Source organism: Gobius niger (assembly GCF_951799975.1).
Source record: "Gobius niger genome assembly, chromosome: 18".
Classification (NCBI taxonomy): domain Eukaryota; kingdom Metazoa; phylum Chordata; class Actinopteri; order Gobiiformes; family Gobiidae; genus Gobius; species Gobius niger.
The window spans coordinates 28,775,873-28,800,152 of NC_136869.1; the positions used below are offsets into that span (position 1 = coordinate 28,775,873).

The 24,280-nt window shown below is 47.2% G+C and overlaps 1 protein-coding gene across 1 annotated transcript; it reads left to right on the forward strand.

Annotated features, from left to right (window-relative positions):
• Positions 1 to 357: 357 nt before the first annotated feature.
• Positions 358 to 23,736, forward strand: c1ql3a (complement component 1, q subcomponent-like 3a). The gene is made up of 2 exons (XM_079575989.1): positions 358 to 1,148; positions 22,972 to 23,736. Exons 1-2 carry the CDS (start codon positions 564 to 566, stop codon positions 23,149 to 23,151), a joined length of 765 nt encoding a protein of 254 aa, XP_079432115.1. The 5' UTR covers positions 358 to 563; the 3' UTR covers positions 23,152 to 23,736.
• The last annotated feature ends 544 nt before the right edge of the window (positions 23,737 to 24,280 follow it).

Genomic DNA, 24,280 nt, shown 5'->3' on the forward strand with positions numbered 1-24,280 from the left:
TTTTTTTTTTAAGGCTGTCCTCAGTGTGAAAAGTTCGAGTAACACTGCTCGAATCGAACTGACCAGTTTCTGATCGAACTAATGTAACTAACTATTCTATCACTGTTGGCCCCTAAAGCGTGATAAATGAATTACAGCCTTTACAGCCTTATTCTTATTTGACTAAGTTCGTGTGAGAAGCTAAACATCTGAAGGAATAAAATAAATAAAGTTGTGGTCAGACAGGTCACTGTTTCAGATCCGCGGTACTACTTTCTCTCCTCTTTCCCCTGCGCTCTGACCGTGCGCACTGAGGGCGGAACCTGTGGCTCACACACACGCGCCCCACTTCACAGTCCACACTCTGAGACAAGCGGACAGAGGGACCACAGTGGGACTACAGCAGGATTATCCTACAGTGGGACGGGCAGTCCGGGACTTCAGGACCGGGAGGACAGTTTCTCTCCCGCGCTTCGCTTCACATCAGCAACATTCCGCCCAAAGGTCGCCCCGCGGAGCGCGCTGCGCTGACGCGGCTGGTGGGCAGGAGGCGGCTGGTGGCTGCGGGGGTGCTGGGGGTGGTGATGGTGCTGGTGTTGGTGGTGCTGATCCCGGTGTTGGTGAACTCTGCTGGAGGAGCGCACTATGAGATGCTGGGCAGCTGCCGGATGGTGTGTGACCCGTTTGGCACGGGCTCTCCCAGCAGCACCGCCCCCGCGCACGCACTGCCTGAGGACGCGCTGGTTCAGTCTCTGCCCACCTTCATCCAGGGCCCGAAGGGAGAGCCGGGACGGCCCGGGAAGATCGGCTCCAGGGGTCCGCCCGGTGAGCCGGGAGTACCGGGACCGCCTGGGGAGAGGGGGGAACCGGGCAGAGCGGGGCCCCCGGGACCCCCAGGACACCCCGGACCCAGCTCCACGGGAGCCATCAGCGCGGCCACGTACAGCACCGTGCCCAAGATCGCCTTTTACGCGGGGCTGAAGAAGCAGCACGAGGGCTACGAGCTGCTGAAGTTCGACGACGTGGTGACAAACCTGGGCAACCACTACGACCCAACCAGCGGCAAGTTCACCTGCTCCATCCCCGGCATCTACTACTTCACCTACCACGTGCTGATGCGCGGCGGAGACGGCACCAGCATGTGGGCGGACCTGTGCAAGAACAACCAGGTGAGGCGCGCACGGGACAGAGGGGACATGCAGGAGGGCAGAGGGGACATGCAGGAGGGCAGAGGGGACATGCAGGAGGGCAGAGGGGACATGCAGGAGGGCAGATGGGACATGCAGGAGGACAGAGGGGACATGCAGGAGGGCAGAGGGGACATGCAGGAGGGCAGAGGGGACATGCAGGAGGGCAGATGGGACATGCAGGAGGGCAGAGGGGACATGCAGGAGGGCAGATGGGACATGCAGGAGGGCAGAGGGGACATGCAGGAGGGCAGAGGGGACATGCAGGAGGGCAGATGGGACATGCAGGAGGGCAGAGGGGACATGCAGGAGGGCAGATGGGACATGCAGGAGAGCAGAGGGGACATCATGCGGGAGGGCTGAGAGGACATCATGCAGGAGGGCAGAGGGGACATCATTGCAGGAGGGCAGAGGGGACATGCAGGAGGGCAGAGAGGACAGAGGGGAACGAGGGGCAGGGCCAAAAAGTCCGACTCTCCAATGTATTTCTCAGATCAAATACACAGAGCCGTAACTTGCCGTTCTTTCTAAACGTGGGTGACGGTGACAGGTGCTCTTACTGCACGGGGCAATAATGAAAATCTCACAGTTTCCTTTTGTTCTTCTCTTATGCATTGGTCTTAGATTGGTTTCATAGATTCTTTTGAAACAATAGGCTAATGCTAAATGGTTGTACAGACTGAAATATCTCTGAATCCTTTTCTGAAAATGAAAGACCAGTGCGCTGATCTCAGCACAAACGAACCTGTTCAGTGCAATAGAAACATTACAAACTATTGTGATATTTATGCCTGCGGTTTTCTCTTGAAGGTCACATCATTATTTGTTGCTCCTAAAACAGGCGCAGGCATTTGATCAGATTATCTCCCCAAATTTAAAGCTCACGTTATCAGCTTTTTCCTCTTTAAATTCAGATGCATTTTTATATTTTATTAGAGTTGCAGTAAAAATATGGTCCTTTTGCGCCTTCAAAAACCCTCATACAAATGTCATTACACACGGGGAAAAGGTCCATGAATTCTGTTCATGTATTGGATTCTTATGAAAAAATCTAGATTTATAGCCAAACTATTTAAAATGTAAGGCATTTATGGAGGACATAAAAATAGTAATAATAGGGAATAATCACATTTCTTTTTCTTTTGGTAAAGGGTTTAATTTGTCAATTTGTTATTTTTATTATCATTATTGATAGTATTAATATAATAATAATTACAACAATAATATAATGATAATAATAATAGTAATAATAATGATAATAATAATCATAATCATCATAATTATTATTATTATTATTATTATTATTATTATTATTATTATTATTATTATTATTATTATTATTATTATTATTATTATTATTATTGTAAATGAAGGCCAACCCGACTGGCATGTTTTTTGGGGGGAAGAACTCCAAACAGAAAGGACCCGCCTGTCAGGGATTTCCACCCTTGACTCTTGCTGCGATGTTAGAGAAAACCACTCTCCACCTTGAACCAGCAATCAATAAATTATTCAGTAAAAATTCCACTTTATTCAGTGGAAGATCTGAAAACACACTGATGTTTTTAAACTGTATTGCTGCCTTGTTTTGTGTTTTTTTAATGTTTCACTTTGCGACGACACAAAAGCACAATTTCCACTTCAAAACTGGAAAGGATCATCTTTACCAGAGCGCATGAAGGCAAAACAGATCTGAGAAAACTAGAATGAGAAAATGGCCTTTGAAGTCATCATGAATCTGTGGTGAAAGTGTGTTCAGGCACATAATGAATGAGATTGATGCCTCATGTGCGGAGCATTTGCCACAGTGTGTTCGGTTGGTTGTACCGCTATTCATAATATTTTTCTGTGTGAATGAATTGAGAAAATAATTAGTTGTTTTAATTTCTTGAGAGAAGTGTGATATATAATACTCACCAAACAATGCCTGATGTGTTCCAATAGGCAGTAAAATGCATAACAATATTAATATAATATTAAAGCCGCTCGCGGCGATAAAGGCCCTCGCCCCTGGGGCACTCCCCCCCTTGCGACCACCCCCGCTCGCTCTTGACCCCTGCGAGCCCTGCACGGCCCTTGCGACCGTCCCCACTCTCTCTCGCCCAAACCTGCTCTCGCCTCTGCCTCACATCCTCACTCTTGCGCCGGCGAGAAAAGAGAAAGCATTAGAAAAGTGTCAAAGCTGTATTTGAACTGGCAACCTCCTACAGCAAAGACCAGTGCACTATCCCTGAGATGTAACTCCATATTATTGTGGGCCACTCTTCTTTAAATTACTTAGAAATTCGTTCCCAGTACACCACTGGAGGAGAGTGGTCAATTCAGGTCATGTGTCCCCCCATACATTTTTAGGCCCGAGCGCCATCAGGGCTGGCGAAGGGCCTCTTGTAATCGTATATAGAGCCCAAAAAAGTCAATGCACGAAGTGCCCGTCAGTGACCCAGGACCTCTACCATGAGGTAGGAATGCGCGAGCACTTTCCGAAAATATATAGTTTATGGCGCCCGCGTAAGCGGAAACACTGTTTTCGTGTCAGAATATTATTCTTTCTTTCTTTCTCTCTTTCTCTCTTTCTTTCTTTCTTTCTTTCTTTCTTTCTTTCTTTCTTTCTTTCTTTCGCGCGTTGCAATTTTCACCCAGTGAACATTGACAAAAAGTCCCAGATTTTGGCCCAAAATTCAAACCCGATCCGACGAAACTTTTAACTATTTCCTAACAATAATTGGCTCCCGTTTGCACATATGAAGCCTGATTTTGATCATTTTTTGTCAGGTGTTAAAAGTCAGAGTCCCTAAACACTCTCATTAGGCAAAATTCAAATTTGGCACGGAATTATATGGTGAGTATAAATTTTAGTTTTACGGAAATTAAATTAATTTGGCACAAAATTGGATTTAGTCGCTCCGATCAGAAAAGTCAATCACACCTATGCCATATTTTTCACGGTGTTGCCGTAGCGATGACCAGAATGTCCCATTTTATTCTGATGGAAAAATGTTAAACTCCATAATTCAGCAACATGTGCTTTTTCTATCTCCTCTGAGGAAAACCTGGTGAAGAAGATCTAGAGAAGTGAGGAACCAAAGGTTATCCAAAGTACTTGGATAAGATAAGATAAGATAAGATAAGATAAGATAAGATAAGATAAGATAAGATAAGATAAGATAAGATAAGATAAGATAAGATAAGATAAGATAAGATAAGATAAGATAAGATAAGATAAGCCTTTATTCATCTCACAAAGGAGAAATTCACTCCGCTTCGCTCCGTCCTGCACTGAGGGTGTCTCAGTCTGCCACTGAGAGAGCTGCTCAGCTCTTCTACAGTCCTGTGCAGTGGGTGGGAGGTGTTGTCCATGATGGAGGTGAGCGTAGCTAACCTTTTTCAACCCTAAGTAAAATTTTAAAATATGCTTCAGTTTGCAGATATAGCGTGACACAAATTCATACACCACGCTCCAAATTATTATGCAAATTGTATTTCAGTATCAAAAAGGTAAAAAACAAAAAGTTTCAATGAAACTCATGGATGGTGTCGTGTCTCAGGCTCTTTGAATCACTGACATTAATCTCAGAGACCTGGGATGATTAGTTTTCAGGTTAAGGGAAAAACTACTGAAAAAGGATGTTGCACATTATTAAGCAGATCATCATTTTCAAGCAATAAGGGAAAGAAAAAGGATCTCTCTGCTGATGAAAAGCGTGAAATAGTTGAATGCCTTGGTCTAGGTATGAAAACCTTCGATATTTCATGAAAGATGAAGCGTAATCATCGTACTGATAAGAGATTTGTGGATGATTCAGACACACACGGGTTTGTGCAGATAAAGGCACAATGAGGACGGTTTCTGCCAGACAAACACATCAGATGAATAGAACAGCTGCTACAAAGCAGCATACAGGTATTTGAAGCTGCTGGTGCCTCTGGAGTCTCCCGAACATCAAGGTGTAGGACCCTCCAGAGGCTGCAGTTGTGCATAAACCTTCTATCCGGCCTCCCCTGAACTGTTCATTGAAGCTGAAGCAAAAACGGCTGCAGTGGCTCAGAAATACATGAGGACTCATTTTCAAACAGTCGTGTTCACTGATGAGGCCGTGTGACCCTGGATGGTCAGATGGATGGAGTAGTGGATGGTTGGTGAATGGCCACAATGTCCCAACAAGGCTGTGACGTCAGTAAGGAGGGGGCGGAGTCATGTTTTGGGCCAGAATCATGGTGAGAGAGCTGTTCGGCCCCTTTAGGATCCCTGAATGTGTGTAAATGACGTCTCAGTTTCTGACTGACCACTTTCTTCTATGCTACAAAAAGAAGAGCTGTGTTTTCCCGAACAAGATCCTCTTCATCATGACAACGCACCATGTCCTGCTGTAAAGAAAACCTCTGCATCACTGGCTGCTATGGGCATAAAAGGAGAGAAACTCATGATGTGGACCCCCTTCTCCCCTGACCTCAGTCCTATTGAGAACCTTTGGAGCCTCAATAACACAAACATCTATGAGGGTGGGAGGCAGTTTTCATCCAAACAGCAGCTCTGGGAGGTTATTCTGACATCCTGCAAAGAAATCCAAGCAGAAACTGTCCAAAAACTTACAATTTGAATGGATTTAAGAATTTTGAAGCTGCTCAAAGAAGGTCCTATGGCAAAATATAACTTGACCTTGATATGTTTTTAATTGAAATAGCTTTTGATTTCAGTAAGTATGACCTCCTAATGCTGCAAATTCAACAAATGACCATCTTCAGTAAATTACAAGCTTTAAAATGTGAATGAACGAATGAATGAATTGAAAAGATGAGTTGCATAATAATTTGGAACAGTAGATTTTGAGTTTTTTTTACTATATTTATTTTTGAAATAAATACTGTTTTCACTGGGAGATTTTTTCCACCATATTTAAATGATCCTCGACCAGTTAAAGACTTGAAAATGATGCTGACTCTCATTTGAGTTTACAATTCAAGAAATCAGAGAAAAATGTCATTTGCATAATAATTTGGAACGCAGTGTACTTTTTTTTCACTGTATAATGTATAAATTAAGAGCAGAGTTCTCAGTCTTGTCAAAAAACTTTTTTTTTTTCTGACAAAATCTTTGTCAGATACCGAGAGGGCACATTACCGCATTCCAAAAATCCTAAAACTAAGACCCTAGGGAAAAAACTTAAAAAACAAACAAACATAAAGGCAGTAGCAATACCGTAAACTTAGATTGAGGGAGACAAAAGGGGGCAGGGCGGTCGGCGAGGGCCGCTAATCGCCGCTTGCGGCTATATTTTTCAATTGTTTTCGACATTGTCCCCAGTGTTGCCTCAGTTGTTTCGCTACTATCCCACAATTGCTTTATCTTTAGTTTGCATATTCAGGAAGCGTTCTTTCCATGTTTTCCAAGAGGGTGGGAACATAGGCGTTGATTCATGTAATATCCATTTGGTGCCGAATCCAACAAAAAAAAAAGAGTCAAGGTCAGAATTGATCCAGAAATTTCACAGTTGGGAAACCAACACTCTAGCTATGACACTACAGAGGGACAGCAAATGCCAGCTGACCTGAAAAAATATCTTATGGAATGCCATGCGCTCATGTGTTTTAAACTTGGACAAGTGTGCAGCGGCCCATGTAAAAGGTGAAAGCATTAGAAAAGTGTCAAGGCTGTGTGTGGACTAGCTACCTCCTTCACCCCAGACGACCACGCTATCACTGAGCTATAAGTCCATACAATCATGGGCCTGACGAGGGTGAGGATTCTCTAAATTGACGGGCCGAAATTAGGTCTCAACACCCCACTGGAGGAGAGAGTTTTTTTCCCTGTTTTTAATGAGGGTGGAACCATAGGCAGGGATTAATGTTCTTCCCAGTAAGTGCAGAGTCCAAAAGAAAAAAAAGAAGAATAAAAAAAAGAGCCAAAGTTGGGATCGATCCAGCAACCGTATGGATGGGAACCCAGCACTCTACCAATGATGCCACACAGACTAAGAGACCATGGTAGCCGATTTTGCATTAATCTTATGAAAGACCGCAGTTGTGTATATGCAAAAAACAGGATTACAGTTTGGGCAATAATATATTGAATCATTTTGTAATTAGAGTAAATTCACCTGGTTGCCCAAAGATTTGTTGAGAGGGACACGAGGAACACACAGAGAGGCGGACAGGAAACAGCGTAACTGAACTTCCTGTGATTTAACAGTCCAGAAAAAGCTGAATTTGCAGCCAAAAATGTCCAAATTAAAACGTCTTTTGCTGACAGAGGGTTAGTATAAGTCCGTACGAGTCTAAAACTGTGGCTTTTGTGAATAAAGGGGGAAATTTGTAAAATTGACGAATTTCAGGAGAAACTCTGACTGAGTCCAACATGCTGCCAGGCAAAGAACTCTGGCCATTTTCACGGAGGATGGGCAGGCCACTTACAAGCAACTTAAAAGCCAATTTAAAGGCATTTTTGGCAACAGCGGCTGCGTCTGCACACCACTAGGTCCAGGTCGGAAATGTGCACACCCGCCGGATTGGGTCCATTCCAATCCGACAAAGTCTGTGAAAGATATGAGGCTTTGAAATTTTGCTGAAAATGGCCTCTCAGTTGCGGCCTTGTCATGACCATGCCCAATAATGGAAAAAAAATTGAAATGATGATTTTGAAAGCCACATGGGTTTGGGACATTTTGGCCAAAATTTGAGACTTCGGGCCAAGATGGCCGATATCCTGTAGCATTTAGGGTGGGGTCATAATATATTTTTTTACATGTCCTGACGTGGTATATGTCCCTGGCCAATGTCAATTTTGTACGATGATTTTTTTTTGCAACCGGGCTCTCAATGACTCAATGTAAACTGCCTGTTTGAGGGGGCGCCACTGAGCCATCTTTTATTATTTTCTCTCGCGGATCAGGTTGTTAATTGTGGCCTGTGAATGTTGGTCCACTCCCCACGCTGATCTGGTGAGTCTGCTGGCCATGCAAGAACTGGCGTGTTTTCCACTTCCAGGAATTGCGCACAGATCCCTGCAAAATGGGGCCATGGATCATCACGCTGCGACATGAGGTGATGTTGGGGATGAATGACATAACAATGGGCCTCAGGAACTCGTCACGCTGTCTGTGCATTCAAAATACCACCAATAAATTGTGCCATAACATGCGCCATCCTATACCATAACCCCACCGCCACCATGGGCCACTCGAATCACAACGATGACGTCACATGACACCACATGACCCCGATGAGGACCACGAGCTGCAGTCAGGTGGAGACCGTGATGAGGACCACGAGCTGCAGTCAGGTGGAGACCGTGATGAGGACCACGAGCTGCAGTCAGGTGGAGACCGTGATGAGGACCACGAGCTGCAGTCAGGTGGAGACCCCGATGAGGACCATGAGCTGCAGTCAGGTGGAGACCGTGATGAGGACCATGAGCTGCAGTCAGGTGGAGACCGTGATGAGGACCACGAACTACAGTCAGGTGGAGACCGTGATGAGGACCACGAACTACAGTCAGGTGGAGACCCCGATGAGGACCACGAGCTGCAGTCAGGTGGAGAACCCGATGAGGACCATGAGCTGCAGTCAGGTGGAGACCCCGAGGAGGACGAGCTGCAGTCAGGTGGAGACCCCGAGGAGGACGAGCTGCAGTCAGGTGGAGACCCCGAGAAAGACGAGCTGCAGTCAGGTGGAGACCCCGAGAAAGACGAGCTGCAGTCAGGTGGAGAGCCCGAGAAAGACGAGCTGCAGTCAGGTGAAGACCTCAATGAGGACCACGAACTACAGTCAGGTGGAGACCCCGATGAGGACCACGAGCTGCTGTCAGGTGGAGACCCCGATGAGGACCATGAGCTACAGTCAGGTGGAGATCCCGATGAGGACCACGAGCTGCAGTCAGGTGGAGACCCCGATGAGGACCACGAGCTGCAGTCAGGTGGAGAACCCGATGAGGACCACGAGCTGCAGTCAGGTGGAGACCCCGATGAGGACCATGAGCTACAGTCAGGTGGAGACCCGATGAGGACCATGAGCTACAGTCAGGTGGAGACCCCGAGGAGTATGAGCTGCAGTCAGGTGGAGACCCCGATGAGGACCATGAGCTACAGTCAGGTGGAGACACCGAGGAGGACAAGCTACAATCAGGTGGAGACCCCGATGAGGACCATGAGCTGCTGTAAGGTGGAGACCCCGATGAGGACGAGCTGCTGTCAGGTGGAGACCCCGAGAAAGACGAGCTGCAGTCAGGTGGAGACCCCGAGAAAGACGAGCTGCAGTCAGGTGGAGACCCCGAGGAGGACGAGCTGCAGTCAGGTGGAGACCCCGAGAAAGACGAGCTGCAGTCAGGTGGAGACCCCGAGAAAGACGAGCTGCAGTCAGGTGGAGAGCCCGAGGAGGACAAGCTGCAGTCAGGTGAAGACCTCAATGAGGACCACGAACTACAGTCAGGTGGAGACCCCGATGAGGACCATGAGCTGCTGTCAGGTGGAGATCCCGATGAGGACCATGAGCTACAGTCAGGTGGAGACCCCAATGAGGACCATGAGCTACAGTCAGGTGGAGACCCCGATGAGGACTATGAGCTACAGTCAGGTGGAGACCCCGATGAGGACTATGAGCTACAGTCAGGTGGAGACCCCGATGAGGACCATGAGTTACAGTCAGGTGGAGACCCCGATGAGGACTATGAGCTACAGTCAGGTGGAGACCCCGATGAGGACTATGAGCTACAGTCAGGTGGAGACCCCGATGAGGACCATGAGCTACAGTCAGGTGGAGATCCCGATGAGGACCATGAGCTACAGTCAGGTGGAGACCCCGATGAGGACCATGAGCTACAGTCAGGTGGAGACCCCGATGAGGACTATGAGCTACAGTCAGGTGGAGACCCCGATGAGGACCATGAGTTACAGTCAGGTGGAGACCCCGATGAGGACCATGAGCCCGATATCAGCTTCCCTGGGGCGGTTCCTGACAGTTTGTGCCTAAATTTGCTTATGCAAACTGTTGCAGCAGCTGACTGAGGCTAGTCTCTGTTGATCTTGGAGGTGAACATGCTGGATGTGGAGGTCCTGGTCTGCTTACACATTGTCTGTGGTTGTGAGGCCTGTTGCATGTACTTCCAAATTCTGTGAAATGCCTTTGCCTTATTCAATGCACTGGCAGAAGCTCTGGTGTTCACTCCTGCAGTCAGCAATCAAGGCTCCATTGAAACTAGTGGAATTGTGTTGTGTGTCAAACTGAACATTAAGGCAACATAAAGGCACATATTTCACGCTTAAAAAATTCAAGCTTTCAAAATAAAACATTACACTATAAAACTGGTCAGACCCCAAAGCACAAATTATATTGTTTTTCTCAGTAAATGAAACCACCAGGAAGAGAATAAGCTTGATGTCCAGTAATAATAAAAGTACACTCTCGTGTTGCTCTTAAAACTATTAAGAAACTTACCTATGGGACAACCAGCCCTAGTCTCCCATCCAGGTACTTGAGTAAATGTACCCATCCTACTCATACTATCAAATTACAAGAAGGCAGATAAAATCAATCCACAAAACATCAGTATACTCATTAATAAAATTCAAATAGTTTCAGTGTCATATGCAACTAAACAGAACATTGAAAAACCCCGCTCTGAGGGGCGGGGTGGTGGTACAGCAGTCACAAAAAGGACATTAAAATAAGCCCCATCTCTCTTTCCAATATTCACTCATTTGAATACATTGCTTTCAAATTGTCTGGTCCTTCTCCCCTTGTCACTGCTGTAATCTATCGCCCTCCTAAACCAAACCGCTCTTTCCTCACAGACTATACAGATTTTCTTACTCAAATTAGTGCCATTTCATCATCTATCCTTCTGCTAACCAACTTTAATTTTCACATCGACAATAGTAACTCCAAACCTGCTGCTGAATTCCTGGACCTTCTGAACTGTTTCAACTTCACTCAACAAGTTAACTTCCCAACTCACACCCGAGGCCAAATTCTAGATCTGGTTTTGCTCCACTGGTTTCACAATCAACAACCTGTCCAGCCATAACCTACACATATCGGATCACCTGGCCATCACATTTGACATGAACATTTCCTTTGCTGTCCCCAAAACAAATCGTGAACCTCAAATCCATCGACCCTTCTGCTCTCTGCTCTACTCACTACTAAACTGGCAACCTCCCCTCCCCCACCGCCTTACAACCCATCTGAACTGGTCACCCACTACAACGACACTCTTTCCTCCTGTCTTGATGTACTGGCTCCTACAAAAACAACAACGGTCTCCTTTACTCACTCTGCCCCCTGGTACACCCCTGAGCTCCATAAAATGAAATCCCATAAACACCAGCTTGAGAGACTGTACAAGAAGTCTGGTTTAACAGACCATCTCCAAGCTTACACAGACTACATACAGCAATACAAAGATGCCCTAAATTCTGCCCGTTTCAATTACTACTCAAACCTCATCCACTCCAATAACCCCAAATCTCTTTTCTCAACAATCAATTCACTTCTGAAGCCACACGACAACATCTCCTCATCCTTTACCACAGCCAAATGCAATAGTCTTCAATCTTTCTTCCAGTACAAAATTGACACCATTTACAGTTCCCTCGATCTCTCCTCTGCTCACTCAGCTCCCCCGATTCACCTCCCAGCTCCAATCAGCAGCTCTCAGATTTCACGCCCATCTCCTCTGTTTAACTGACAAAACTTCTATCAGGCATGAAAATTCGCACTTGCTCCCTGGATCCCATCCCCTCTCCTCTCATCAAAACCTGCCTCTCCACAATCTCTCCTCTGATCACAAATATCATAAATGCCTCACTTACCTCCCAATACAAAAAAATCCTAGTCTCGATCGTGACAACCCTGCAAATTTCCGGCCCATATGCAATCTTCCATTTCTGTCCAAAATTCTAGAGTGTGTCATTGCTGCTCAACTTCAAACCCTTCATGTCTGAGGAAGGGCGCAGGCCCGAAACGTTACATGTGGTATAAGTAATAAATACTTTTTCTGGGAGCCACTTAGTTGTGCGGACTTTTTTCTTTTTCAACTTCAAACCCATCTCAACTCCAATAGTCTGTTCGAACCATTCCAGTCCGGTTTTCGCCCCACAACACAGCACCGAAACAGCCCTGCTAAAAGTCATAAATGATCTCCTGCTCTCCTTAGACTCTGGCCACCTCAGCATCCTCATCCTCCTGGACCTCACCGCAGCACTCGACACCATCAGTCACTCCATCCTCCTGGACCTCACCGCAGCACTCGACACCATCAGTCACTCCATCCTCCTGTCTCGCCTCAAATCTAACCTCAACATCACTGGCTCTGCTCTATCCTGGTTTCAGTCCTACCTCTCAAACCGGCAACAGTTCATCCACATCAACCCCTGCTCCTCCTCCATATATCTCAGGGTGTTCCCCAAGGTTCGGTGCTCAGTCCTCTCCTCTTCATCCTCTACATCCTCCCTCTTGGCAACATCGTCTGACGTCATGGCCTTGACTTTCACTGCTACGCTGACGACATACAGGTCTACATCTCCACCACATCCATAGACTCCAATATCCACTCCACCCTCACCCACTGCCTGAGTGACATCAAAACCTGGATAAAACACAATTTTCTAAAACTAAACAGTGACAAAACAGACATTATCATCATCGGCCCAAAAAACATCACCAAATTTGCTCAAGACTTCTGCCTGAATTTCAACAGCACCACCGTCACTCCGTCCCCACTCATCCGCAACCTTGGTGTTCTCCTCAACCCCACTCTTTCCTTCGAACCCCACGTCAAGCAAATAACCCGGACTGCTTTCTTCCATCTCAAAAACATAACACAACTCCGCCCATCCCTCACTTTCTCTGCCGCTGAAACTCTGATTCATGCCTTCATCACATCCAGAATTGACTACTGCAACAGCATCCTCTACGGCTCCCCATCCAAAACCCTCAATAAACTCCAGTACATCCAGAACTCCACTGCCCGCCTCCTCACGCACACTCGCCCCGTGAACACATCACCCCTGTCCTTCAGAACCTCCACTGGCTCCCCGTCCCTCAACGCATCCAGTTCAAGGTCCTCCTCATCACTTTCAAAGCCCTCCATAATTTGGCCCCTCCAGACCTCACCGACCTCCTCCACCATCACACTCCATCTCGCTCCCTCCGCTCCTCCAACGCCAACCCCCTGTCCCTCCCCTGTAAGACCAAGCGCTGAACCTGGGGAGACAGAGCCTTCTCCATCGCCGCCCCCACACTCTGGAACTCACTGCCCCCACCGCCCCGTGCCTGTTCTGACCCCCCCACCATCAAGAAAGAACTCAAAACCCACCTCTTTAAAAAGTCTTTTAATGTCGAGTAACTGCCCTCTATTAATGTGCTAATTTTTGGTGTGATTTTATTCTTGTTTTCTGTAAAGCGTCTTTGAGTGTCTTGAAAAGCGCTATACAAATAAAATGTATTATTATTATTATTGTTATTATAACTGTGTTCAGCCTGGATTTGAACATTGTCGAGGTTGAGACTGTCTCACATATTCAGGACTGTTTCAAGTTATAGCTGCATAAATCTGAAACACAGCCTCACCATGTTTAGTCCTGACTTTGGGACCAGCAGGGGACCTCTCCCTAATGTTCTCACCATGTTTAGTCCTAACTCTGGGACCATCAGGAGACCTCTCCCTGAGGTTCTCACTATGTTTAATCCTGACTTTGGGTCCAGCATTTATTCATTAATATATAGCTTATTCAAAAACTAATGTAAAGTATAATATATCAACTAAATAAAACCATGAATTGAAATCTGTCTCTATCCATTATCCCTATCCATAAAATGCTTAATTTTCATGGAAACATAACGTGTGTGTGTGCGTGTGTGCGCGTGTGTATGTGTGTGCACGTGTGTGTGTGTGTGTGTGAGTGTGTGTGTGCGCGTATGTGTGTGTATGTGTATGTGTGTGTGTGTGTGTGCGTATGTGTGTGTATGTGTATGTGTATATGTGTGTATGTGTGTGAGTGTGTGTGTGTGTGTGTGTGTGTGTGCACGTGTGTGTGTGTGTGTATATGTGTGTATGTGTGTGAGTGTGTGTGTGTGTATGTGTGTGCACGTGTGTGTGTGTGTGTGTGTGCGCGCGTATGTGTGTGTATGTGTGTGTGTGTGTGCGTGTGCGTATGTGTGTGTATGTGTATGTGTGTGTGTGTGTGTGTGTGTGTGTGTTTCCCCTGCAGACTCTTGAGTTTCCACCCTCTTTTCCTTAAAGCCCCTGTGCATCCTGTAGTCAGTCTGTGGCCCCCAAGTCCAAGACCAACGCCCCACAAATGTATCAAAAGATGCACCTATTCTCCTGTATCAGTCAGTTTGAGAGATTATTGACCTTTCAATTAGGTCAGATAATCTCACGTATGGCTTGACCCTCCACTGCAGTATCAGTAGTGAGTCTGAGGCTGTTGTGTAGTGTGCTTTAATCATCTGCTGCTGCAAAACCGAAGTGGCTACAGTCAAAGACTAGATGTTTTGGGTAGAGAGAACCTGATGAAATATGTTAGGTTGGCGGGGCGTTGCCGAGAACTGTTTTATAGATGAAGCAAAACCAGTGATGGCCCTCTCTCCAAACACAACGGCCAGACCATCAGTTTCTAAAGGTCTCATCGGTGAGGCTGAAACAAGACGTGACGACAAAGGGAAGAGCGTCCAGTTTTTATCGAGTGGCAGTTTGTGCCATTTTATAAATAATGTCACCATTATCATTGCCATCTTGACCAGGGGCATGACAGAATTTTGATTGATTGATTTACTTAAAAAAGGTCAGCACATATTAATGCACATATAAATTATGTAATTATGTCAGCTAATTTCCATCTGTCGTTCCTGGACAAGCTGATGTGAAAATTCACTTTGAACAGTAAGGCACATCTAGGTCACAAATCATGCCTAATTAGAATCCATCCATCCATCCATCCATCCATTTTCTTCCACTTTATCCGGGGCCGGGTCGCGGGGGCAGCAGTCCCAGCAGAGATGCCCAAACTTCTCGATCAACACACACCTTCTCCAGCTGTTCTGGAGGGACCCCGAGGCGACACCAGGCCAGCTCGGAGACATAGTCCCACCAGCGTGTCCTGGGTCTTCCACGAGGCCTTGTCCCACTGGAACACCTCCCGCGGGAGGCGACCAGAAGGCATCCGAAACAGGAGCCCGAGCCTCCTCAGCTGCTCCTTTCGACGTGAAGGAGCGGCAACTCTACTCCGAGCTCCTCCCGGGTAACTGAGCTCCTCACCCGATCTCGGAGGGTGCGCCCAGGGACTCCAAGAAGGCCGGGTACTCTGCACCGATGTTGGGCCCGTAGGCCGAGACAACGGTGAGAGACCTGTCCCCAACCCGAAGGCGTAGGGACGCGACCCTCTCGTCCACCAGGGTGAACTCCAACACGTGACGGCTGAGCTGGGGGGATATGAGCAAACCCACCCCAGCCCGCCGCCTCTCCCCGCGGGCAACTCCAGAAAAATGGAGAGTCCAGCCTCTCTCCAGGAGTTGGGATCCGGAACCCAAGCTGTGCGTGGAGGTGAGCCCGACTATATCTAGCCGGTATCTCTCAACCTCCCGCACAAGCTCAGGCTCCTTCCCCCCCAGTGAAGTGACGTTCCATGTCCCGAACGCCAGAAGCTGCGCATGTGGACCCGGTCGTCGAGGCACCTGCCTCTGACTGCCACCCAGTCCTCCCCGCACCCGACCCCTACGGATCCCTCTGCGGGTGGTGGGTCCACAGGAGGGCGGGCCCACGTCGTCCCTTCGGGCTGTGCCCGGCCGGGCCCCGTGGGCAGAGGCCCGGCCACCAGACGCTCGCGTTCGGGCCCCAACCCCAGGTCTGGCTCCAGGGTGGGGCCCCAGATGCGCCATGCCGGGCGACGTCACGGTCCTTGCATGTCGTACGTCCATGAGGGTCTTCTGAACTTTTCTTCGTCTGACCCGTCACCTCGGACCAGTTTGTCATGGGAGACCCTACCAGGGGCATAAAGCCCCAGACAACATAGCTCCTCGGATCATTCGGGCACTCAAACAACCCCACCACGTTAAGGTAGCAGTTCACGGGGTTGCCTAATTAGAATCAGAATAGTTTTTATTGCCATTGCTCGTAAACAGGTTCACAAACTAGATTTTTTTTCTTGGTGAGACATCTGTACTAAGTTATTAGGTCTCTTTATCGTTCATGAGTCTGACGGCTCTGGGGAAAAAAACTGTTTAAGTGACGGGATCTATGGGTCTTGATAGACTGTAGGCTACTGCCTGAGGGGAGATGGGTGAATAGTCCGTGTCCAGGACGGTCAACAGTGATCCGACCCTCACGCCTCCGTGTCCTGGAGGTGAACAGAACTTTGGGTGTAAGCTCCCATCTCTCAATCACCCTCTCAGCAGCACACACACTGTGCTGCAGTCAGTGCTTGTACTGGTCTGTAGCGCCGGGGTACCACGCGGTGATAGAGGAGGTGAGGATGGACTCGATGATGGCCGTGTAGAACTGCACTTGCATCTTGGTCGGCAGCTTAAGTTTCCTCAGCTGCCGCAGGAAGAACATCCTCTGCTGGCCCTTCTTGATGAAGGAGCTGATGGTTGGCTCCCATTTGAGGTCCTGGGTAATGGTGGTGCCCAGGAAACAGAAGGAGTCCACAATGGAGATGGGGGTGGGAGAGTCTGTCAGGGCGAGGGGGGATGGTGGGTCTGTGTCTTTCCTGAAGTCCACAATCATCTCCACTGTCTTCTGAGCGTTCAGCTCCAGGTTGTTGTGGTTGCACCAGGACGCCAGCTGGTTCACCTCTTTCCTATAGGCAGACTCATCACCGTCCGAGACGAGCCCCATGAGGGTGGTGTCGTCCACAAACTTGATCAGTTTAACGGACTGGTGACTGGAGGTGCAGCAGCTTGTGTACAGGGAGAAGAGTCCGTGGTCCACCTGCAGAGGGAGTCGGGCACGCTGAGCTGGTAATGAGGACATACAGGATAGGAACAGGAGGATTAGAAAATACTAACTTTTATGCAAGTAACGAAATAGGTAGCGCTTTAGAATACAGCCAACGTTCCAGGTGTAAGTACGGGGTAGCAAGAAAGTAAATACACATGTAGGTGCAGGTACTCTTACATGTGTAACAAGGGAGAACAATGTGTAACAAGGCAGTACAAAGTGTAACAAGGGGGAACAATGTGTAACAAGGCAGTACAACGTGTAACAAGGGGGAACAATGTGTAACAAGGCAGTACAAAGTGCAACAAGGGGTAACAATGTGTAACAAGGCAGTACAAAGTGCAACAAGGGGTAACAATGTGTAACAAGGCAGTACAAAGTGTAACAAGGCAGTACAAAGAGTAACAAGGGGGAACAATGTGTAACAAGGCAGTACAACGTGTAACAAGGCAGTACAAAGTGTAACAAGGGGGAACAATGTGTAACAAGGCAGTACAACGTGTAACAAGGCAGTACAAAGTGTAACAAGGGGGAACAATGTGTAACAAGGCAGTACAACGTGTAACAAGGCAGTACAAAGTGTAACAAGGGGAACAATGTGTAACAAGGCAGTACAACGTGTAACAAGGCAGTACAAAGTGTAACAAGGGGGAACAATGTGTAACAAGGCAGTACAAAGTGCAACAAGGGGTAACAATGTGTAACAAGGCAGTACAAAGTGTAACAAGGGGTAACAATGTGTAACAAGGCAGTACAAAGTGTAACAAGGGGTAACAATGTGTAACAAGGCAGTACAAAGTGCAACAAGGGGTAACAATGTGTAACAAGGCAGTACAAAGTGTAACAAGGGGTAACAATGTGTAACAAGGCAGTACAAAGTGTAACAAGGGGTAACAATGTGTAACAAGGCAGTACAACGTGTAACAAGGCAGTACAAAGTGTAACAAGGGGGAACAATGTGTAACAAGGCAGTACAACGTGTAACAAGGCAGTACAAAGTGTAACAAGGGGGAACAATGTGTAACAAGGCAGTACAAAGTGCAACAAGGGGTAACAATGTGTAACAAGGCAGTACAAAGTGCAACAAGGGGGAACAATGTGTAACAAGGCAGTACAACGTGTAACAAGGCAGTACAAAGAGTAACAAGGGGGAACAATGTGTAACAAGGCAGTACAACGTGTAACAAGGGGGAACAATGTGTAACAAGGCAGTTCAAAGTGTAACAAGGCAGTACAAAGTGTAACAAGGGGGAACAATGTGTAACAAGGCAGTACAACGTGTAACAAGGGGGAACAATGTGTAACAAGGCAGTACAAAGTGTAACAAGGGGGAACAATGTGTAACAAGGCAGTACAACGTGTAACAAGGGGGAACAATGTGTAACAAGGCAGTACAACGTGTAACAAGGCAGTACAAAGTGTAACAAGGGGGAACAATGTGTAACAAGGCAGTACAAAGTGTAACAAGGGGGAACAATGTGTAACAAGGCAGTACAAAGTGTAACAAGGGGGAACAATGTGTAACAAGGCAGTACAAAGTGCAACAAGGGGTATCAATGTGTAACAAGGCAGTACAAAGTGCAACAAGGGGTAACAATGTGTAACAAGGCAGTACAAAGTGTAACAAGGGGTAACAATGTGTAACAAGGCAGTACAAAGTGTAACAAGGGGTAACAATGTGTAACAAGGCAGTACAAAGTGTAACAAAGTGTAACTACATATCAAGGTATTCATTTTAGATTTTTTATTTATTTACTTCAAAAGTAACATTATACAATCATAACAAAACCATCAAGTCAATATGGTATGAATAAAAAGGGACAATTAGTGGTGCTGAGCTATCAGATAGTTGTGGCAAAAGGGAATGTGGTATTGTGCATACTTTTAATGTTGCAGGACAGTATAACTGAGGTGAAAGTGAAGACATGACCCCGGGTATTTTCATTGATTGTTCTTTTTTTTTGTTAATATTGTGTAAAATTACACATGTAATTTTACATGCAACAAGCAAAAGCAAGAGTGAACAGAGAATAATAAGAACAAGTGTCCAAAAATGATCACGCTTAATCATCATTTCTAAGTCAGGCGCAGCCTTTCTGTGCTGATGTGCAACCTATTGTTTGTAGTTGTCGGGAAAACAGGAGGAAGCCTATGTTGGCACAGGAAAAACATGCACATCTGCACAGAAAGGCTCCGTCTGAATTCAACCCGGGACTTTCTATCTGCGAAGCAAAAGTGCTAACCACTGCATCATCATATCACATGTACTTATGGTGTACATGCACTTTGATAGTGTGATCATTTTTGGAGACTTATTTGTTCTCTGTTCACTCTTGTTTCTGCTTGTTACAGGCAACGGTGTCTCAAAATGAAAAATAAACAACAATCAATAAAAATGCCTGGAGTCAATATATATATATATATATATATATATATAAAAAAAACTCTTCCTCACCCTCCGCGGGCGGTCTCTTTTTCCTCCTGCTCGGGTCTTCTACCAGAGGCCTGGGAGCTTGAGGGTTCTGCGCAGTATCTTTGCTGTTCCTAGAACTGCACTTTTCTGGACCGAGATGTCTGATGTATTTCCTGGGATCTGCTGGAGCCACTCCTCCAGTTTGGGGGTCACTGCCCCGAGTGCCCCAACGACCACGGGCACCACTGATGCCTTCACCCTCCAGGTTTTCTCCAGCTCTTCTCTGAGCCCCTGGTATTTCTCTAGTTTCTCATGTTCCTTTTTCCTGATGTTGAAGTCGCTTGGTATTGCTATGTCGATCACAACGGCTTTCCTCTGCTCTTTGTCCACCACCACAATGTCCGGTTGGTTCGCCATTACCATTTTGTCCGTCTGTATCTGGAAGTCCCACAGGATCTTGGCTCGGTCATTCTCTACCACCTTTGGAGGTGTTTCCCACTTTGACCTTGGGGTTTCCAGCCCATCCTCTGCACAGATGTTCCTGTACACTATACCAGCCACTTGGTTATGGCGCTCCATGTAAGCTTTCCCTGCCAGCATCTTACACCCTGCAGTTATGTGCTGGATTGTCTCATTGGCCTCTTTGCACAGTCTACACCTGGGGTCTTGTCTGGTGTGGTAGATCTGGGCCTCTATTGCTCTGGTGCTCAAGGCCTGCTCCTGTGCACCCATGATGAGTGCCTCTGTGCTGTCCTTTAGTCCGGCTCTGTCTAGCCATTGGTAGGATTTCTGTATATCAGCCACTTCAGTTATGTTTCGGTGGTACATGCCGTGTAGGGGCTTGTCCTCCCATGACGGGACCTCCAGCACCCCATCTTCTGTTCCCCATTGTCTGAGACATTCACTGAGCACGTCATCTGTTGGAGCCTTGTCCTTGATGCACTTATGGATCTTGGATGTTTCATCCTGGATAGTGGCTCTCACACTCACTAGTCCTCGGCCTCCTTCCTTACGGCTAGCGTACAGTCTCAGGGTGCTGGATTTGGGGTGGAACCCTCCGTGCATGGTTAGGAGCTTTCGCGTCTTAACATCTGTGGTCTGTATCTCATTCTTTGGCAGCTTATTATTCCTGCAGGGTATCTGATTACTGGCAGGGCGTAGCTGTTTATTGCCCGGGACTTGTTCTTGCCATTGAGCTGCTTCTTAGGACTTGCCTTACTCGTTGGAGGTATTTGGCCGTAGCCGCTTTCCTTGTCACCTCTTCGAGGTTGCCATTTGCTTGTGGGATTCCGAGGTACTTGTAACTGTCCTCAATGTCTGCTATTGTTCCTTCTGGGAGTGAGACCCCTTCTGTGTGGACTACCTTCCCTCTCTGAGTCACCATCCGACCACACTTCTCTAGTCCGAATGACATCCCAATGTCTGCACTGTATATCCGGGTGGTCTGGATCAGTGAGTCGATGTCTCGCTCATTCTTAGCGTACAGCTTGATGTCATCCATGTAGAGGAGGTGACTGATGGTGGCCCCGTTCCTGAGTCGGTATCCATAGCCAGTCTTGTTGATTATTTGGCTGAGGGGGTTCAGACCTATGCAGAACAGCAGTGGGGACAGGGCGTCTCCTTGGAATATGCCACATGCCGCAAGTGGCACATATATATATATATATATATATATATATATATATATATATATATATATATATATATATAAAATAAAAATAATCTTCCTCACCCTCCGCGGGCGGTCTCTTTCTCCTCCTGCTCGGGTCCTCAACCGTCGGCCTGGGAGCTTGAGGGTTCTGCGCAGTATCTTTGCTGTTCCTAGGACTGCACTTTTCTGGACCGAGATGTCTGATGTATTTCCTGGGATCTGCTGGAGCCACTCCTTCAGTTATGTTTGGGTGGTACATGCCGTGTAGGGGCTTGTCCTCCCATGACGGAACCTCCAGCACCTCATCTTCTGTTCCCCATTGTCTGAGACATTCACTGAGCACGTCATCTGTTGGAGCCTTGTCCTTGATGCACTTATGGATCTTGGATGTTTCATCCTGGATAGTGGCTCTCACACTCACTAGTCCTCGGCCTCCTTCCTTACGGCCAGCGTACAGTCTCAGAGTGCTGGATTTGAGGTGAACCCTCTGTGCATGGTTGGGAGCTTTTGCGTCTTAACATCTGTGGTCTGTATCTCATCCTTTGGCCAGCGTATTATTCCTGCAGGGTCTCTGCTGAGACTGCTTCCCCCGCGACCCGGCCCCGGACAAAGCGGAAGAAAATGGATGGATGGTTTCTGATTACTGGCAGGGCGTAGCTGTTTATTGCCCGGGACTTGTTCTTGCCATTGAGCTGCTTCTTAGGACCTGCCTTACTTGTTGGAGGTATTTGGCCGTAGCCGCTTTCCTTGTCACCTCTTCGAGGTTGCCATTTGCTTGTGGGATTCCGAGGTTCTTGTAACTGTCCTCAATGTCTGCTATTGTTCCTTCTGGGATTGAGACCCCTTCTGTGCCACTGTGATGGTAACTGGATTCTGTTCAGGGAGGTTACCCAGGGACCAATCTCCATGATGTGGTGCCAGGCTGGTGGTCAGAAACACCTGCCTCACCAATTGCACATGTTTTGGGAGGTGGGAATTGAACCCCGACTTTCTAGTTGTGAAGCCTGAGTGCTAACCATTGTGCTACCATGCCGCCTGAGACACCATTTGACGCTGAACTAACTGAGAGGGGTTTAAGGGTGTTTAAGTGGAACACCCATCCGCTTTAGTTCAAGTTGATGGGAAAAAGGCAGGTGAAAGGTAGAAAAAGTGGACAAATAATGGTATGTAAATGGTCGGTAAATAATGCTTGGTGCGGACTGTGGAGTTGCATCAGGCTCAGACTGTGCTGCAGCGGCCCATGTGAAGAGAAATTGCATCAAAGCGGGATTTGGCCAGCACACTATAACTGAGCCATAGGGAAATGGGCTGATCTAAATCTCTAAATTCTCACCTCTTGAATGTGCAAGCTATTGTTGTGGCCTTGGGCAAGAAACTTCACCCACCTTGCCTCCAGTGTCTGTGTACCGTAGTGTGTGAATGAGATTTTGAGTGGGTGGTTGGTTCCTTTGAGTGCCTGATGTAGATGGAAAAGCGCTATATCGCTATATGTAACTATATATAACTCTTACAGCACCTGTCTAAAGTTCTGTCTAAAGCAGAATCTCCATGACTTCCTTCAACCCCACTCTTTGACAGACTGAAGTTCCACAATGTATTTAGCATCATGTTACTCTCACTCATGGTTTCTCACAGAAGTGTAACACCTTGTGTCACCTTGTGTCACCTTGCATCCAAATATCTGAATCATAGCCGAGCTAGTTATAGACCACCAGAAGCTATCGGAAGTAAAATCACAATGTTTTGTATCACAATAACTAGACTGTGTGACCTCCCTCCCTCTGGGCTAACTCTGTGGTTGTGCATGCAGGTGCGGGCCAGTGCCATTGCGCAGGACGCTGACCAGAACTACGACTACGCCAGTAACTCGGCCGTCCTCCACCTGGAACCGGGGGACGAGGTCTACATCAAACTGGACGGAGGCAAGGCCCATGGAGGCAACAACAACAAGTACAGCACCTTCTCTGGCTTTATCATCTACGCTGACTGATCGACATGCAGACCAACTACCTGACCGTCCAAATACAGCACTTTCATCATCTACGCCGACTGATCGACAAGCAGATCAACTACCTGACCGTCCAAATACAGCACCTTCATCATCTACGCCGACTGATCGACAAGCAGATCAACTACCTGACCGTCCAAATACAGCACTTTCATCATCTACGCCGACTGATCGACAAGCAGACCAACTACCTGACCGTCCAAATACAGCACTTTCATCATCTACGCCGACTGATCGACAAGCAGATCAACTACCTGACCGTCCAAATACACCACCTTCATCATCTACGCCGACTGATTGATCTACTGACCAACTGTCCAAGTGCAGCACCTTCATCATCTACGCCGACTGATCGACATGCAGATCAACTACCTGACCGTCCAAATACAGCACCTTCATCATCTACGCCGACTGATCGACATGCAGATCAACTACCTGACCGTCCAAATACAGCACCTTCATCATCTACGCCGACTGATCGACATGCAGATCAACTACCTGACCGTCCAAATACAGCACCTTCATCATCTACGCCGACTGATCGACCTACAGACCAACTGTCCAAGTGCAGCAGGTTGTTTGTCTACAGTCGTTCTCAACTGGTGGGTTGGGACCCTAAAGTGGCTCATGGGCCTTTGCCAGAAATGGCTACTGATATGCTGTTCCGGTAATATTGGATTGTAAACTATTGTAATAATCCTGGAATCAAGTGAATTTCGGCCTACTGTAGTTCTAGCGCCTTGTAATGAAATTAAATAGGACATGATTCGATGTCAAGTCAAAATGTTTTGAATCCAGGCATGGTTTGTCAAGAGTTACACAGTAGGCTATGTTCACGTGACATCATAACACTCTACAGAGCCTATCATTTGAAATTGATGTGGTGGGCAGCACAAAATTCTATGGTAATGCCTGTGGTAACTTTTAAAATGGTGATTTTAAAAATTGCAAGTATCTTTGCAACTTCTGGGCCTATCCACATGAAGGATATGCAGGTTTGGACCTTATCCCACACAAACAGTTTCAAGGTTTCTTTCGATAACTGTCAGAGTATTCCCTGCTCTCCAGCTGAGATTATGACCGCACCACATTGTCGAACCCACACACATCC